This window comes from Ammodytes marinus (assembly GCF_949987685.1).
Source record: "Ammodytes marinus genome assembly, chromosome: 1".
Lineage (NCBI taxonomy): Eukaryota > Metazoa > Chordata > Actinopteri > Uranoscopiformes > Ammodytidae > Ammodytes > Ammodytes marinus.
Window position 1 is genome coordinate 15,273,862 of NC_137230.1, and position 17,805 is coordinate 15,291,666.

General features: G+C 39.9%; 1 protein-coding gene across 1 annotated transcript; it reads right to left on the reverse strand.

Annotated features, from left to right (window-relative positions):
* Positions 1–2,988: 2,988 nt before the first annotated feature.
* LOC307250724 (kinesin-like protein KIF23) lies at positions 2,989–17,179 on the reverse strand. Its single transcript, XM_080027890.1, has 22 exons — positions 17,118–17,179; positions 16,245–16,311; positions 14,701–14,829; positions 14,083–14,188; positions 13,701–13,837; positions 13,484–13,596; positions 13,182–13,352; positions 12,272–12,384; positions 11,972–12,093; positions 11,641–11,743; positions 11,466–11,545; positions 11,132–11,251; positions 10,848–11,007; positions 9,523–9,684; positions 7,747–7,913; positions 7,446–7,619; positions 6,855–7,061; positions 4,572–4,805; positions 4,291–4,379; positions 3,922–3,982; positions 3,642–3,682; positions 2,989–3,508 (listed from the first exon to the last, which is right to left on the reverse strand). The coding sequence occupies exons 1-22, from the start codon at positions 17,129–17,131 to the stop codon at positions 3,493–3,495; spliced, it is 2,586 nt and encodes an 861-aa protein (XP_079884016.1). The 5' UTR covers positions 17,132–17,179; the 3' UTR covers positions 2,989–3,492.
* Between the last annotated feature and the right edge of the window lie 626 nt (positions 17,180–17,805).

Here is a 17,805-nt window from a genome sequence, read left to right on the forward strand (position 1 = left end):
AAGTAAAAGCCTCATACATCAAATGCAGTGTTTTGTAATCTCTCACTTTCACACTCAGCAGTACACCAAAAGGTGACCAATCTAATACAGTGTACCAAAGCAAACACAAGAGTCCAAAGAGGATAAGAGGAGCTGTGTTTAAGCAGCCATTAGCGAGTGTTTGAGTTAAAGAAGCCATTAAGTAAAGCAGTGCTGTCATGCGGTATTTGCTCCGACACTGCTTAAAGGCTGGCTAGTTAAACAGACAGGGATGGAAGGGTCAATATTTTCACAGGCAGGCCTGGACACACAAGGCTGTTACCCACATTCTCACCACCTCCAGCTCAAACTGGTTGTGGCACAAGCCAGGATGGACAACTGATATCACCATAGGATGAAGTGACCAACTAATATTTGGTCATTTTTGATGGACACCAATGCATTAGCCTTGTTCACAACTTTCCTTGGATTGTGGTTTTCACAAACAAGCAAACAAACACACACGAGCACCTAGTCTTTTTCACCTTCTTGTTTGTAAACATTGTGAAACTACAAATCTTATGCATATACACCTTACTGCTCCTGATTTTTAACTAATTTGGTTACCCACCCTAGCAAATACAAGATCCTCATCATTATGTTACCAAAAAAAGTCCTAGTATCATTACAACACCTTGTGAAATATCCCATATAGAAAATGGTCATTCCAATGCCTCAATAAGACCTGTACAAATATCTATGACAGGTGCATTAAGAGCTTTTCAACACCACACCAGGTATGTAGCCTATTATCTAGAACCTGAGATTTAAGGTCCCACCCACCCCAAATGAAATTGTCACTTTCATTATAAAAAAAAACACTTTTAAGGGAGCAGTCTGTACGTATGCCTTCGTGTTCAGTGACGTCTAAATTAAAGATAAAGAAATAAATGTAAAGATTATATTTGATCAACCACTTCCAGTAACCTATTTGCTGAGCAGTTTGTCCATTACCACAAATTCTGTTCAGCTGAATTTGCTGTAAAGTGAAAATGTGGCAATTTCAACCTTATGGAAACATTGATGACAGCTCATCATCCAGGCAGAGAAGTGGTTCAGCAAATCAATGACCTCATCATCCTGCTTGTCCAGGCATTCACTGTGAAATGACACCAATGAGGCAGAAGGGCACCCAGGGACCATTTATAATAGGTCAATGCCTGGGACCCACAGCCTTCTAAAGTCAGTGGCATTGACTAAGTGGGAGGCGTTACACCTCCATTAAAGGATGACTGACAAAATCATTGAATTATCAGGCCATGTCAGTTCTGCAAAATAACTCATTGAAATAAAAAGTCTATAAAGCCAGAGTCTTTTTTTTCAAGAGATAATAAACGCAACATAACTTGAGATATATCCTCTAAGAAAATAAGATGCATTTGAGGCAGTTCTGAAGCCACTATTCCTCAATGTTTTACGTTCAGAAATGTATGCCTTCTAGTAGGTATTTAGTTCCACCTGCTGTTCACACTGTAAACTACAAGTATTTAGCCGTGTCTGCTGAATGAGTGCATGTCAATCACTTTAACGTGGCCAGAATTGGGACTTCACATATTAGTGTTGAACCCACTGCAAACATACTGTGTTGCTCCTTTACTTTTGGCACGGTATTAATAAAACCCTCAAACAGCCTAACAAATTAACTGTGGAATGTAAAGTCTCTGCTCAGAGATCCATAGCTATTGCTAAAAGATGTCTTGTATAATAATAGTAAGTCACAATACACTGGCATAAATAATACAAAGACATTTGTAAGGAACGAGCACTTATAGGAGGATGACTCGGGGCTCCCAGATGTGTCACCCATGAAGCTGCTGCTACAACAATCTGTCACCACAAAATTCACCCCTCACACCGATATATCCTTCAAAGCCTTTGGAATGTTGGTGGAATTTCACACAACCAGAACGTAAGCAGATATCCAGTCCACAGGATTTCAGCAGTGGTGTGGAAAAAAATATATATACAGACCTCGTACTGTATGTTTCTACCTAGGTGTGTAGTTCGGTTTGACATTTCTCACCTGTTGACAGGGCAAAAATGTTGCACAAACAGGCATGAAGTGCCGACTTGTCAGCAAGGCAAACTGTGTGCCCTGCCTTAAAGTGAGCCATTGACTAAAGGCTAAGTCGCTCATTGTGGTTTTGACCTGAAACATAGAAAGAAATGTGTGTCTGACCTGAGGCCTCTGGGGGTTTAGCCTCTCTTCACATCCCATTGACATGAAATCTTAAGGCAGGAAGATAACATATGCAGCAGTTCATTTCCTCATGCTATCCAACATACTCAGAATTAGGATTCTGGAATGTATCTGCTTTTATCAAAAATACATTTTAGGGGTCAAGTTAACATATTGAATAAAATGTTACTAACTAAATGCACAGAGAACCATTTAAATACCAAAAGATGTTGAACTAAGCCTGAGCAGGGTGAAGACAGAGGAAACTGGTGGAGGCCCACAGTGGCTCTGATATGTAAAATGTCCAACATAACTATGTAAAGACACTTTATACCATAACATATCTTTAAATGTTGGTGGTGCTCAAGTTAATTAATACCGTTTCTGAGGACATCATTATTGCCTTCAAAAATATTCTCTGAGCTAAAGCCACAGTGGATATATTTTGGGGCATGAAAGTAGTTGTTTCTAAATGATCTCTGGGAATGGCAGTAGGAAAAGATGCTGTAATGACCATTTTCTAACCAGAGGTGTCACAAAAGACACTCCAAAAAGCAAAGTTAAAAAGTATACATTTAGTTAACATTTGTTTCAAAAGAAGGATTAACTGAAGAAAAAAAATGTTTTAATAGGTTTAACCCTTTTTGTCTCAACATAATTATGAAAAGAGTTGAAGGTGTTCAAAAGAGTTTTATGACACCAGAAAAAGTACAGTACTACACATTTGAGGAGAAACGGAGATCAAAATTGTCAAACTACTTATTTACAGATCAATTTCAACAAAACCAACGTGACAGCTAAATATTTACAATTCTATACTATGTTCTGTGATCATCCATTTGCTCAGTATAACCTCCAATTAATGAAAAATCATTAAAAAAAAAACTATTTACATTGTTCTTCAGCTCAAATACTATAATCTTTGGGTAGCAGTACAAGGTAGTGAAAAGATTACTCAATAAAAAACATTAAATATATCAAATAGTATTCAGATTGGTAGGTCCAGGGTCTTAAAAAGTAATGATTCCAGCATTCAAAAAAAGGACAAAAGCAAAGAAAACATTCAGCAAATTACAATTTGAAGTGTTCTTCATTGTGCAATCAATGTAATTTGGCCTATGATTAAATTATAATAACATCCTTATAATTCGCTATGAGATCAGTTATAAAAGAAAAACGCCACAAATGTACAAACTATGCATAGTTTCACAAGGCGGTTGCCTCACTGTGCAGATAGTCAAGCAAAATCTTGCATGTTTTCAAGAAGGAACAAGTTCTTTCATAGGTACGGGAATTTAGGGCTTTCTGCGTCTGGAGGAAAGAACAAAGAAGAAGATAAAAACCTTAATAAATCCCATTTTAAATCCAAGGCAATAAGGAATATTGCCATGTACAGTAAGTAGCTTGCTAAACGGTGCATACACATACGATTTTAATTGCTTACTTTTGATACACATGGCTTGTACTTGTGCTTGCCACTGGAGCCTAATGGGAGGGAAAGATTGAAAAGGGTTGACGCACACCCACACACATAATTATCCAATTCAGATTAAATTAAGAATTTCCTGTGAAAAATAATTGTCTGAAATGTTTCTTACAATGGATACCTGGAGACATGTAGATATATAATTGATATGTTAAATTGTACTCAAATAGTGTAAGAGTGAATATATATTTGTTATTATATAATGAGTTACTTTTTTTTTTATTAACTGAGAGCTTACCCTGTATTCTATGTCCTCCATATGACCAGGTCCTTCTGCAGACCCTGACCGCCTCTTGCGACTGAAACAAAAAAGATCTTTGTCAGATGTACAATACATCTTTCAAGTCCCAAAATTTGAACTTTATTTCACAAATATGACACGGTAGAAGAATGCATTTGTATACTCATTTATTGTTATAAAAGATATGGTTGGCCCTGGCACCATGACATATCAAATATATTAAAGAAACAGGCTAGTGGCATGCATTTACACCAGTATTTACCACTGTAAACTAGTGGTAAATACTGTCACTTTAATATTGATATCACATTTCTTTGTGAACGTATATAAATATCACATCTCGTTTGTACATTTGTGAAACTGTACCTTGACGGCGTTGCAAGCTCTTGTGTTAATGTCTCAATGTCGGTAAACTGCACAGCTTGTCCTCCACCTCTGGTCTTAAAAACATTGCCCTGAGGAAGTTATGAAAAATAAAAACTCTGGAGAATACAGGAAGAGACAAACTCACACAATCAACAGTGAAGAAGGTAGCAGTGTTAACAGGACCCCCGTGAAATAAAACTAAACAATTGTGTCAAAGTCAGAGTCATGCAAGATTACCATAATAAATCAGAAGTCTCCAATTGAGCAATTGATAATTTTACCTTGATCAATTTGGTTTCGATTTCCCCGTCGGAGGCAAGCTCTTGATGTCTGAGCACATACTTTTGGCATTTAGACAGAGCTTTCTCGTTCGGGGTCGACACCTTGATTGCATTGGGCAGGATTGGCTGCATGACAGTGTCTAGGTCGTAATTAGAAGGTGGTTTGTGGTCAAACCATTTCTCCCCACCCGCAGACTGTGAGCGCCTGTGCATTGGACGGACTGGAGCGGCCGTCTGGTGATCCCAGTGTGAGAGAGACAAACCAGGAAGTTATTGACGTGTGACACCAGCGGGGACCAATTAAAGTTTGTCGGGGGGTTTAGTAGCGGGAAATGGTGTTAGCTACTACTGAAAACAGCCCAGAAGTGTGAAGAAAAACCATGCAAAGCAACGCAAAAAGTAAAGTAGAGGAATTAGGCAATTGAGACCGCATATTAACATAATAAAGATGTGGTTTGTATTAGCTTTTTAAGATGCTGCACATGTGGTAAAAGGTTTTAACATGTCTTTGTTTTAATATGAAAACTCTGATAGAATGAATTCTCAGAGATAGTATTATAGGATGAATGTGTTGTGGTAACAACAAACTGAGCGGCTCAATAGGGAAAAAGGTCAAAAAGGAGCTCCAATATTTAAGATCTGTATGTCCTACTATGGATCATTTCATTCCAACATGGTTGCGGTTAAAGCCTGACAATCAGGCTGAATTACTTGTTGTTACACTTCATTGGTCATTCATTGTTTTAATTGCTGGAAAAAAACAGATGTTGGCAGCAATTCTGTCAAACTATTCTGGGTAAAATAATCCTCTACAATAGAATGCATATTACAGGCCTAAGACCAAAGAGTTACACATGTGCACATTGTAAACAAGCCAAGTATATCTCTATGGATATTCAGGTTCAATTTGGTGATTTTTGGCTCCATTACAGTCAAACTATTTCCTGTCCATTAAGTTAAGTAAAGTTGGTGTTCAAATCCAACGTTTCTAAATTCCAGCTGTTAAATTAATCTAAAAACAAAAAACATATGTATTGCGATGCCCCAAGAAAAAAACATGAAAATCGCAATTTTTGATGCTTTGTGTTAAGTGCCACTTCAAAATCATCCCAAACAAATTAACCAAGCCCTATGGCCATCACTCGTATGTTAAGTTCAATTATGTTTTTGGTTTCGTTATGTGTCTTTTGAAATTTGTTGTCTACTTTTTATAAACCTTAATAATAAAACATGCCGCCTTATACCCCAAACTTGAAAATGTGCAATACAACTGTGGCTACATTAAAGAGTTTTTGTGCATATATTTACGGTGTCATGGTCAATTTCTCATTTCAAGCAGTGCTACTGAAAAAGGTTATACATTACTAGGAAAAAGCTATTCTAGAGGACAGTTGGCAACTGGCAAAATAAACTATAAAGACGATACAACTACTCATACGGCTTAAGAAGCAAGACATGAGGATTTTGCAAGCAGGACAGATCAGTCTGTCTTATAGTCTGGATAAGAAACACCAGCTTATGCTTATGCAGCGCTACTACTTGATGCATGTCTAAACAAGCAGACATCTACCGACGATGCATTTCTACACCAAGGCAAGGCTGAAAGAACTAAAGGCCAGAAGAAGAAAAAAACTACACTTTATCTAAAGGACATCTACATTTTTCTAACACACACACACACACACACACACACACACTGACCCTGGTGCCTGCCTCTAGGTCTAGCCCATAGACAAGAGTGGTAGCAGGGGCCTCAGTGCCTGCAGCCCAGCGCTGGCCTCTCCTGTGACCCACACTGCTGCTGCCGTGGCATGGGGCGGGAGTCCGGCTCCTAGCGTGTCTAGCCTGTCTGTCTATAGGGAATCTCTGCTCCCACTCAGAGATACAGGAGGCTACTGAAGGATAGGCGGAAAGGGAAGAGGAGGAAGAGGAGGAGGAGAGGGTGGTGGTGTCGTTGGAGCTGGGGTAAGGGTCCTCAACTGCCCTAACATTGGCTGGATTTAGGTGGTAAGGAGTTTGGCTCAAGTCCTGAAAAGTGATAGGGAAGAATGGGGCCAAGCATTGTGTGATGTTAGGGGTATCCAGATCAACACCAAATGTTCACCAGGGTGATAAAAGAAAAAGAAACTGCTGTGTACAGTTAAATAAGCATAGAAATCTTTGAATTTAAGATTATCACAAAAGTAAATTAGCAGCATGCAAAAATTTCCATAATAAATTAAAAAGTTTGATAAGAGAGTGTTAAAGAGCACACTGATTGAACTGGCAGAGTAAATAACTCACAGGAAGTGGAGAGGGTGAGGCGGACCTCTTCTGGGCCATGTTGTGATCCTTCTCCCTGGAGGGCCTCTCAGGCTTCTCTGGAGGTGTGGAGGAACTGCTGCCGCCACTGCTGCTCTCTGTCACTATGGCCTTGAGCTGCTTCAACTTCTCTTCCTTCACCCAAAGCTTGTTCTGCATCTCCAGCTTCTTGGCGTTCACTCGCCTATCCTAATTAGGGAAACCCCAGCAGGGTATGTAAACAAAGGGGACCCACCGTACCAGTTCACAGAGCCTAGGCTGTGTATTTACTCTGGATTTATTTTTTTCAGCGCGCACACAGTACGGACAGGAAGTGGATCTGAAGATCTGTGAAGATATTCACAGATTTTTTTCTTTTCCAACAAGCCATCTTCAGAATCACAAATTCCACATTCAACCCACAGCCATAGAAATACAGAACTGTCAAAAACAATTGTTGTGAGAAGTACATTATTTATCTTTCTTAAACTTGTTTGAACAGTGACTATCTTACCCTAGGCTAGTAAAATAGGAGGACAACATACCCTCAATATTCAAACACCCAATGGTAAGGTGACTGTGAATCTGACTTACACACTCCTTCTCCCATTTGAGTTTGGTGTCTGTCACCATGCCCTGCATGCGCTGCTCCATGCGCCTCCTCTCCGACAGCTCTCTCTGGAGCCTCTGCTCCCGGGTCTCCAGCTCATGCTGAAGTGAGCGCTTGTCCTGCTCGTACATGCCCGTTGTCTTCTGCAGGATATCAACCTGAAGAAAAACAATAACAGTAAATACAAGCGTCCTTTTAACAAAGATAAAGTTAATTCAAATGTCCTAGTATTTAAAATCTTGCTAACCAAATGTAGAAAATGGAACAAGAGGGAGAATGAGACACCTTGTATTCAAGAGTTTTAGATTTCTTCTCTAATCGATCTATCTCCGTCTTCTGGTTGACAATGACTCTGTCTCTCTCGCTCATTTTGCTTCGTTGATCATGGAGGAAGGTCTCCTTTGCATTGAGCTGGCCATCAAACTGCTGGAGCATGGACTTCAGTGTATCGGCTGTAGGAGAAAATACACTCAGTGGCCCTCATTTATCAATTTTGCGTGGAAACTGGTGCAGATTCTGCCGCAAATACCTCCCTACGCCAGGTGTCGCGTGGTATTTATCAAACAGTCGTATCTCGCCAATCTCAGCGTACGCCAGGCCATTATTGATAAATGCGGCGGCTGAAAACGATCATACCACGCCCCTATATTTTCTCAGTTTAGAGGCCTCGCCCAGAGGTTTTACGACATGGATATGCGAATTACGGCACAGAAGAGGAATTTATCTGAAGTAAAAATTGACAGAATAACAGCGAAAGTAGAAAAAAAAAGAGTTTCATTTCGGAGCATTACAAGCGGCATCAAAGAACAACAGAAGGTAGCAGTTAGGAAGGAAATAACTGCTGCAGTCAACAGCGTTGGTGTTGACAAAACGATCTCCAGCTGAGGATTTTGCATTTTAGGTTTACATCAGTAGGCTACTATCGCTCAAATGCTATAAAACAGCATATACAATTATATGTCGCCATTTCTTTACATAGATGAAGAAAAAGTGGTCCGACTCAAACATCGCCACTAAAAAAAGCGTGTTGCTGTTCTGAAATGCAACCAACTGAGGGTGAGGGCATAATATAGCCTAAGTGGTAGAGGAGAAACAGACGCACCAACTGTCCGGTAATGGTCCCCATGAAATAAATACAGGTCTGCAGAGATTTGAATGATTAGAATGTATTGGCCCTTTTAGATAGCACTACTCAAAAGGGTTGTAAAAACTAAAAATAACACATTTTGCGTTTTACTGTATGACAGCAGGAGTGGTCAGCCCAGCGGTCAGCTGCACAAGCCGACCCGGCAACGATCAGCTGTGAGAGCGCCCACAGTCCTGTCGGAAAAACGTGCCGGTTAACGGTGGAAATTAATCGCTCGCTTAAGCGATCAATAACACATTAAAAGAGGAACTAACATCTAAAAAGTGCGTCAAATAAATAAAATGTTAAGCTGAATGTTGTGCCGTGTATTTTTTATCATAAAGAGCAGTGTAGGCCTACTACATATTTAATACTGTGGCTAACATTTTGAATGAATGCAGCCCCCGTGCCTCAGTGTCCCCCCAGCAGCTCCAGACGGAGATAACTGCCCTTACGCAGTCCCATGCAGCACTCCTAAGTGGCTGGTGTGTGCACAATTGAATCAGTGCTCCTACTCAGTTGCGCACCATAAGCTGCACAATTTTAAGTGATTAATATCTTTATTTCGGTCTGAGCAAACACTGCATTTGTATTATCTTCTTATAATTGTCCAACAAAGTCATCGGCTACCCGGCACAGCCTGCACTGCGAGTCCATGCTGTTTACAAAATTGCGTACACAAGCTGAGAGCTGGCGTGGGATTTGAGCGTATCCTACGCTCACGTCCATATTGATAAATGCCGAGATTTGCGTGGAAATGTACGTACACCCATTTTTCTGGTCTACGCAAGATTGATAAATGAGGGCCAGTGACCAGAAACACATCCTTTCACAATTCAGTGACTAAACTACAATAAGGGGTAATCTTCCGCTCTGAATAACTGTCTTCAGAATTTGAATAAATGTTGCCTTCTAAAAATGGACTGGGCCTGTACCTGTGTTATTGAACTGCTCCGTCATCATCTGACGGATACGATGCCTCCTTTCCATGACCTCGATCAGGCGGGCCAACGTCATATCATCAGATGGATCCACCAGCTCACAGGGAGGCAGGGCTGGGAGGCTTTCTATCAGTTCACTCAGTAGACCTGGGTCATCTATTGTGTGAATGAGAAATAGGAATGGAATGGTTTGTGTAACTTAAATAAAAAACCTACACATCTGAAATAAATGTCCAATATAAAAGAAAATGTAGCACAACATTAGCACAATGAGATAGAAGTACAAACTTTAGTCTAAAAAAAAAACTTTAATGCGCTTTTCCACCACACATGTAGCTCGACTCGACTCAACTTTGTTTTGGTAGCAGCATGGGTCGTTTTCCACTGCAAATAGTACCTCCTGGACGTGGGCGGGGTCGTCATACAAAGGGGCAGAAAGCCGACTCCAGAGCCAAGTAGCAAAGCAGAAATTACGAGAAGATGTTGTAATATTAACTGAACCAACCGCCAAAAATACAGATGGAAAATGTATAAGTAATACCCCCCATGTATCTGTTTGCTAAAAGAAGTAGTAGAATATTGCGATGGGCCATTAAAAGGGAGGATTGGTGTCCCGGTGATTGACTCGGCCAGTCAGCAGTAGGGAATCCGGGATGCGTCACGTACGCTACATCCCTATGCACGTAAACACTGGCATGATAAAGTTTATGTTTTGCGCTTGTTTCAGGATACGTGTTTGCAAATGCAAGCCGTGTCTCAGCCTGAATATTTTATTAAGGTAGTCAGTGCAGTCCTAGGCTTGTAATGTAATCGCTCCCTATAATTTCTGTTCCAGCTGGCTACTATAGGCTATATAGCTGCTAGCTGCCGGGCATGTCTCCTCTTCTGTCGTGTACAGTATGTTTAAAGTAACATCCCCAACAACCAACACAACTGGGTGAGCTTAGCGAATATATATGGACATTTTCGGATCTGTGATGCAAATCAAATGAAAAGAGAGCCAGAGAAGGCTGCACGCGGCAAGACAACATACACTCGAAAAGTCCCGGAGAGTTGGGAGTAAATACAACAGAATGAAGCCGGTAGTCTCTGGCCAATCAGTGGCCGGCAGTCTGCCGACGTCACCTTTATAATCGGCTCAGCTCACTTGGAACCTAGAGCGAGACAATACCAAAAAACCAGCCGCGAGCAGGGACCACGTCCAGGTACCATGAAATTGCGGTGGAAACGCCAAAAATGAGAGTTGAGTCGAGTCGAGCTGATACCATGCAGTGGAAAAGCGCCATAAGGAACTTGAGACAGTACAGGGGGCATTTTACCTGCATTACCAGGACCACCCCGCTCTTCCAGGCGACGTGACAGCTCATCTTTGAAGGCCTGGTTTCTGTGTCTGCGACCTGCAGTAAGGCCACAGATCGGCCGGTCCACCGGCCGCGCTACCTCCACCTCCTGGGTCATCTCTGCAAAGCGCATCACCAGCTGCAGCACAAAAATTGGAATGCTATTAGAAATGCACTCCATCATTTACTTAAAGCACCCAACAGAGCTCCACATTAAGAGATATAAAAAAGATTTTACATTTGAGCCAAATACCATGTCTTACCATTGTTTCGTCATAATCATCAGCCTTTGGGTTGACACACACAATCATCCTGACTTTTCCTTCTCCATCAAAGTAGTTTTTGAACAGATGTGTGACTTTAGAGTCCCTGTATGGCACCATCTGAAAGAAAATAAAGGCTCTGTGAAACTATAGCCACTGAAAAATTACCAATAATACAAATTATTTATAATAATAATAATAATAATAATAATAATAATAATAATAATAATAATAATAATAATAATAATAATAATAACAACAGAACTATACATAAAATACAGAGCAATAGTATGAAAAAAAATTATAAAATGATGAGCAGATGTTAAATACAAACCCTGTTAATTCCACACATCTGGTTTTCACGCAGGACTTCCATACATGTGCGTAGTGTCATCAAGGACTGGTTGATATTACCTATCCATGAGACATTACCAGAGATGTTCAGGGTCTGCAAAAACATGATTATTATATTCATTCAAAATATGCAGATACACACTAAATGAACTGACCTGCTTCACGCAGACGGTTTCCCTCTGCTCTGGTTCTGCTGGTGCGTTCGCTGCCTGCCAGGTCAACCAGACACAGCTGGCTCACATTCACCTGATTTTTGTCCTGCAAATGTATAAACATGCCGTAAGCAATAGCATCATCAAACCTTGGCTAGAATCCTTGGACTTAATTTGGCCTGCTATTTGTCACAGGCCCATGAGCTTCAATTGAAAATGAGAAATCATTTCACTGGCTTTCTTTGAATAAACAGTTATGATAAACACAAATGGATAACAACATTTAACATATAAAAGGATGATTTCAATAAGTAACTTTGGAGCTGAATGTCACCTGTAGAATGTGGTCCCCATCAGCATCAAGTGGAGCCTGGGCCAGCTTCACTGTGAACACACTGTGGGAGCGACTGGATTCACGGTTGAGTTGCGTGTCAGCTATCCTCCTTTTCTTTTGTCCTGGAGACAGAGCAAAACATCATTAATGTGTGACATTAACAACTAAGGTCTGACTGCATGGACATTGTAACAGAGAAAAGTCAGAGGGTGATTATTGGTCTGTGTGTTGGAGGAACATGCATAAGGTATTAAATAACGCAATGTAGCTATAAGAGAGAAATTAGTCATTACCACTCACCCTTCCAAAATACCTCGAAAGCCTCCTCTGTGGATTTCACCTCAACCTCCGTACATCCAGCAACATACATGTTATGATTCTGATCTTCACGGAGAATCTTTGATTGAGGTTGTCTGAAACAAGTCATTAAAAATAATCAATATATACACCAACAATGTAACACACAGGTGGGTCGCTATAGTAAGACAAATGTTATGACAAATACTTGATGTTAGTATCAAAGTTACAATAAAATACAATCTAGGGACGCATACAGACACATTCAGGGGTAGAGACAGACACATGCACGCTGGGTTTGAACACAAGCTTGAGACATTCATGGACGTTTGGCGTCTCCAGAATAAAAGTAACAACAGGGAGGGAGCCAATCAAACAGCCAGAATAATACACAAAGCTAGTAAGTAAGCTACACCTATGCTATTTATTACAGGGCTTTGGATTAATGGGATGGAAATGCACAAATGACCTAATTAACATATCAGCTCCTACAGCCATGTTACGACTACATATAAACAGTAGTGTGTGTAATGTACTTTCATCGGCCACATACATGAACTCATTGTTCCGTACAGGCGTGCCTCCATCAAGCCACCTAACAAAACAGGGTTTATATGTAGTTTATCCTGTCAAAAAAGCAATTAAAAAACAATATGTCTGAATTAACTGTTTCAGCATATACATGGATGGAACCCTGTCAGTGGTCTTATTGCACAACTACAAAAAACACATTTGTAGTGCACATTAGTTAGGGGTGGGTCAGGTAAGGTAGCAGTGTAACACAATTTGTGGACAATCTCATACATGATTATCACCTCGGATAACTTGGAAAAAATTAAGTTTTGTACAGACAACCCTTCAACATGACATGCGTTTCAAAAAGCATAAAATGATTCAAAATTCTGTCTCTTACTTAGGTCTGAATGGGTCGAATGGAGCATCTTCAAGGAGGTCGTAGATATAGTTGTTGTAAACCTCAATGTAGGACACAAAGACGCTGTAACAACAGTCTTCATCCACATTCTCAGATTTACAGGCCTCCTCTATGCTGATCATATCAGCAAACTCTGGGTCAGCCTTTTGCCTTAAAAAAAGACACAATAGAGAATTACCAAAAATCTAAACGTACAGTGAAGTCAGTTTATTTTGTGTATGTATCCGTGAAAACCACACATTACATTACAGAAAGTTAAAAATAAAAAAACTCAAAGCTACCTGGAGGATGGTGTTTTGGGCACTGACTGCTGACTGGTTTGCTTCTGTCTCTCCAGGAGAGCATCAACTTGATTCTGGATCTCCATCCCATTTTTTTCATCTGGTTTGAACACCTGATATAGATTTTGAAAACATTTCAAAATAAATGCCCCATCCATCTCCAAATATTACAATTATTTTCTTAGAGACTTTCAAAACTTTAGTTACAAATTCTTACAAATCTTTTGGCCTGAAAGGGGCCGATGCTGTTGAAGAGCATGTCTAGAGAACGGGGAAGGAGTCCGCCTTCCCCAGGTGAGCCGGTCATGGTGAAGGTCTTACCACTTCCAGTAACACCATATGTAAAAAGCAGACCTGGGAACATTGAATATCACATAATATTAATAACCCACTTTACACAGAGAGGAGAATACCTGGTGTTGGTTGTATTGGTGTGATACAATGTACTGTATATATACAAACAATGATTTTTTTTTTATCTGCCCATCAGTCAAAAAAGTTATAAATGATTCAAAGGTAAACTTAATGTTCTGTTGATCCACTCATCCTTTCAGCACTATAGATGATAAAGAGTTCATGCTGTTTGTTTACTTACTTACCATTCTTACAATGAACAAGGTCCTCCACCAGCGGCTTGGCAACATCTTCAAACAGCTCCACTTGACTGGTATTAACACCAAATACTTTTTTAAATGAGTACTGTGTCTAAAGGATAAACAAACAAAGAACACACACATGCAAATGGCATTAAACAGAAATGGACAAACATAGTCAGCAGTATCACCATACATATTAAACCTGTAGTGTCCGAAATATGCAGAGGTCTCTCCACTGAAAAAAAACTACCATGTTTTATGGATTTAAATGAAAAGATTTTTTTAAATAAAATAATATCCAACCAAATCATGATTTTGTGAAAACCAATTTAATTTAACTTATTGAGAAACCAAACATTGATGTCATATATTGATTTTTTTTTATATTATAGACAGGGTTGCCAGAGCCTTTAAGAGGAAAAAAAAAGAACAAAGCCGATATTGAATTGTGGTAACTGTATCAATGGTGACTGATGTTGTCAGATACTTTTAATGTTTACCAGCTTGTCTGAATAATTGCTCTTGAGAGATGTAAGGAGGGAACACAAATAAGTATAGACAGTATAAATTCATCAAGTGCTCAGGTAACTTCCCGAGCAGAAAGGACTGAAACACACTTACCTCTTTGTAATCCCCATTGCGGTTGGCTTTAATGCCATCAGGAGCATGTAGCTGAATAGTGGAGCTGCTGATCATCTCAACACAACATTCCTCATTCTCTGCTCCCAGTGGTCGTATACGGCAGTATACCTGCAGAACGATAAATAAAAATGCATACCTCAGCTCTAGGCCACTTCATTACTGCTCAGATTTTCCAATAAAAGGAACAGTTTATTAAGACATCACACAGCTGGAAGAAATATGTACAAAAATTAAATAAATCTCATTTGAACAAAGTCTCTTGGGGTCAGTTTCCAAATTAGCATCAGTAGACCTAGACCAACTTTTTTTTTAAATCCACTTTTGATATATCTTGATAGACTCACTCTCATAAATTTACCATAAATCGATTTAAATGCAGTTTAAGTGTAGCCTGGCATTCCCAGACCTGCCACTAGGCGCTGGCAAATTAAATTTGCTGCGCGTGTTTGTCTGGACACGCTCCGATGAAGCTTTATCAAGAAAGCCAGAAATCTGGCTGGTGGTTTCAATTGGTTCTATCTAATATGGGCGCACCAGAGCCCTTTATATGGTGCTCTGGGGAGGACGTAACCGGATGACGACAGTGACGTGCATGCGACGTCGAAGCCGTGATAATAAACATCAAAGATGGCTGCGGATATGTTGTGTGAGGTTGCGTTCCGAATCGCATACTTTCTACTATATAGTATGTAGAAAAAAGATTTAGGATGTCCCGATTCTTGTGGCCAGATTTAGGATGGTTAGAATACCCGGATGGTCTACTTCATGCGGCCAAGATTGTTAGTGTTGAAAAGTGCATCCTATTTGGGCGATTCTGACCCACAATCCAGTGCGCACGTGAAGTGACGTAACATCGACGAAGCCTATAGGTCCATGTTATGAAAACAAACGGGGATGCGACGGATATAAAAGCAAGAGGCAAGATCAAGGCGCAATGTTATGATGAAATAAGAGAGAAAAGTATGTCCCAATAGTATGTCTACTGCATCCTAACTAGATTCTTTTTATCGTCGGATGTAGTATGTAGAATAGAAAAAAGAAAGAGTATGCGATTCGGAACGCAACCTGAGTTTGAGACCGCTTTGGCCCCTCGACCCTTAACGATTTGGAAGACGGCACTCAAATCTTTCATTAGCAAGTAAGTGGAATGTTCTATTTTGCCGACCGACAACGGCAAACGTTTAATTTAACAGTTTAACAGCTGTTCGCTAAACGAAAGGGGCTTACGTCGCCTTGTGCATCGCTCTGATTGGTTGTAGTGCTATCCAACTGCGTGCAGTGGCATTTGAAATGCACGAGTAGGAGCCGCCCCTTGAGTTGGAAATTACTATTGATCGTGGCCAGACCCTCTATCGTTCAAGATATCAGGGTCTGGATTTCCAGGCTAGTTTAAGTGCAGAATTGTCCCTCCAATTTCTATTGAGGGCTCAAATATGCAAACATGCCGCCCTTTTATTGTGACTGTTGCGACTGTGTTATGTCTCAGTTTGAGGAAAATAAAGTAAGCATAGCTTTTTACTTACTCCAACTGGATCTTTCTCTATGTTAGATGCCTTTTTATGGCCCGGCCTCCGAGGAGTCTTCCCTTTGCTGTAGGGGATACAGCAATTGAGAAACAATTTCAAAACACACAACAATACATGCTACATGTCAGCTGGTTACTGAGGTACTTACTACACTAACATGGCTAGAAGAAGTATGGATGCCTGGACATTACCAAGCTCACACTTTGAGATTCAATTCATCCCTGAGGTGTTAGGTGGGGTTATGGTGGTCACTATGCAAGCTCTTCAACACCAAACTCAGAAAAATATTTCTTTACGTGAATTGTTATGTATTGACAGGTAAGGGGTTTCAAGAATATTGGGAAGACAGAATTGTCTTCAACGGCCTATAATATCATCTTTAAAAAGAAACATAGCAAAACCATGGACTGATGGAAGATATTGAACCAGATCAAAAAGGTAGTCGTATCTGGTGGGCAAAGTTGTCCCTGTACTTTTGGGCATTTTGTGTCATATTCTATGATATGAGCTAGGTTATGCTAACTAATAACCAGGTTAGCTCAGGTGTCACTTGCTAAACGATACAGTCGCAACGCTAACGTTAGGAGAGCCAGATTGAGATGTTGCCGTTTAGAAAAAGATAGTCTCTATATGTGGTGATAGCGTTAGTTATTTAAACATGAATGCTGAGCAGTAAACACATATTGACCACCAGACTCCAGTCATCAAGCGTTAGCTGGCTACACAGCGAGCTATGCTACCAGTAGATAATTCTGTTTTCAACAGAACAACAAAGTTACGTTAAATGATCTAAATAGTTAAGTTTCAACACACTGTGTAGTTGAATATTATCAGCCATGTTCGAGATAAATGTAGAAAACTGTAACTCACCCTGGTCTCTGCATTGTTTGTGTTGTCAAACTCTTCTCCGCCGCACGCACAAGCGCGTCTTCTCGATTTGAAATTCCCTCTTGTGAAACGATTTCCGAGTGGCTGACGTTTCAGCCAATCAAAAGTTAGACACGGCGTTTAGAAGCGGAAGTCCCGCCTTCAGCTCCTAAGCCCTTTGTTAACTATCTGAAACTGAAATAGCCCATGTGTCACATTTTGTGCATGATTTGGAAATGTTTCGACTTAATATTTACTGTTTATGTGATTCACAAAGTCGTAAAGAGCATGAGCGTGAAGCTTAATTCCTGACCTTTGACAATATAACTCAAGCATCAAAACTAACATAACGCCAATCATCCACTATGCTTGACTAGACCTATATTTAAATTGTATCAAGGCCTATACAAAAATATTAAGTTGGAAAAATTAAAAAACAGTGAATAAATTTTTCTTTGAAAATATTACAATAAAAAAGTGATATTATCAAAACATGTATTATTATTCGAAAATTTGAAATAAAAATATTAGGGTCAGAAAGAAACTGTCCCCTTTGTAACTTTCTTAACCCATAGGCCGTGAATTTTTTTGTCTAAATTGCTAAATATTGAGTAAAAGAAGCTGGACGAAGAACTGAAAATTATAATAAAAAATAAAGATGTAGGCCTACAGTACAAGATTTCCAAACGAA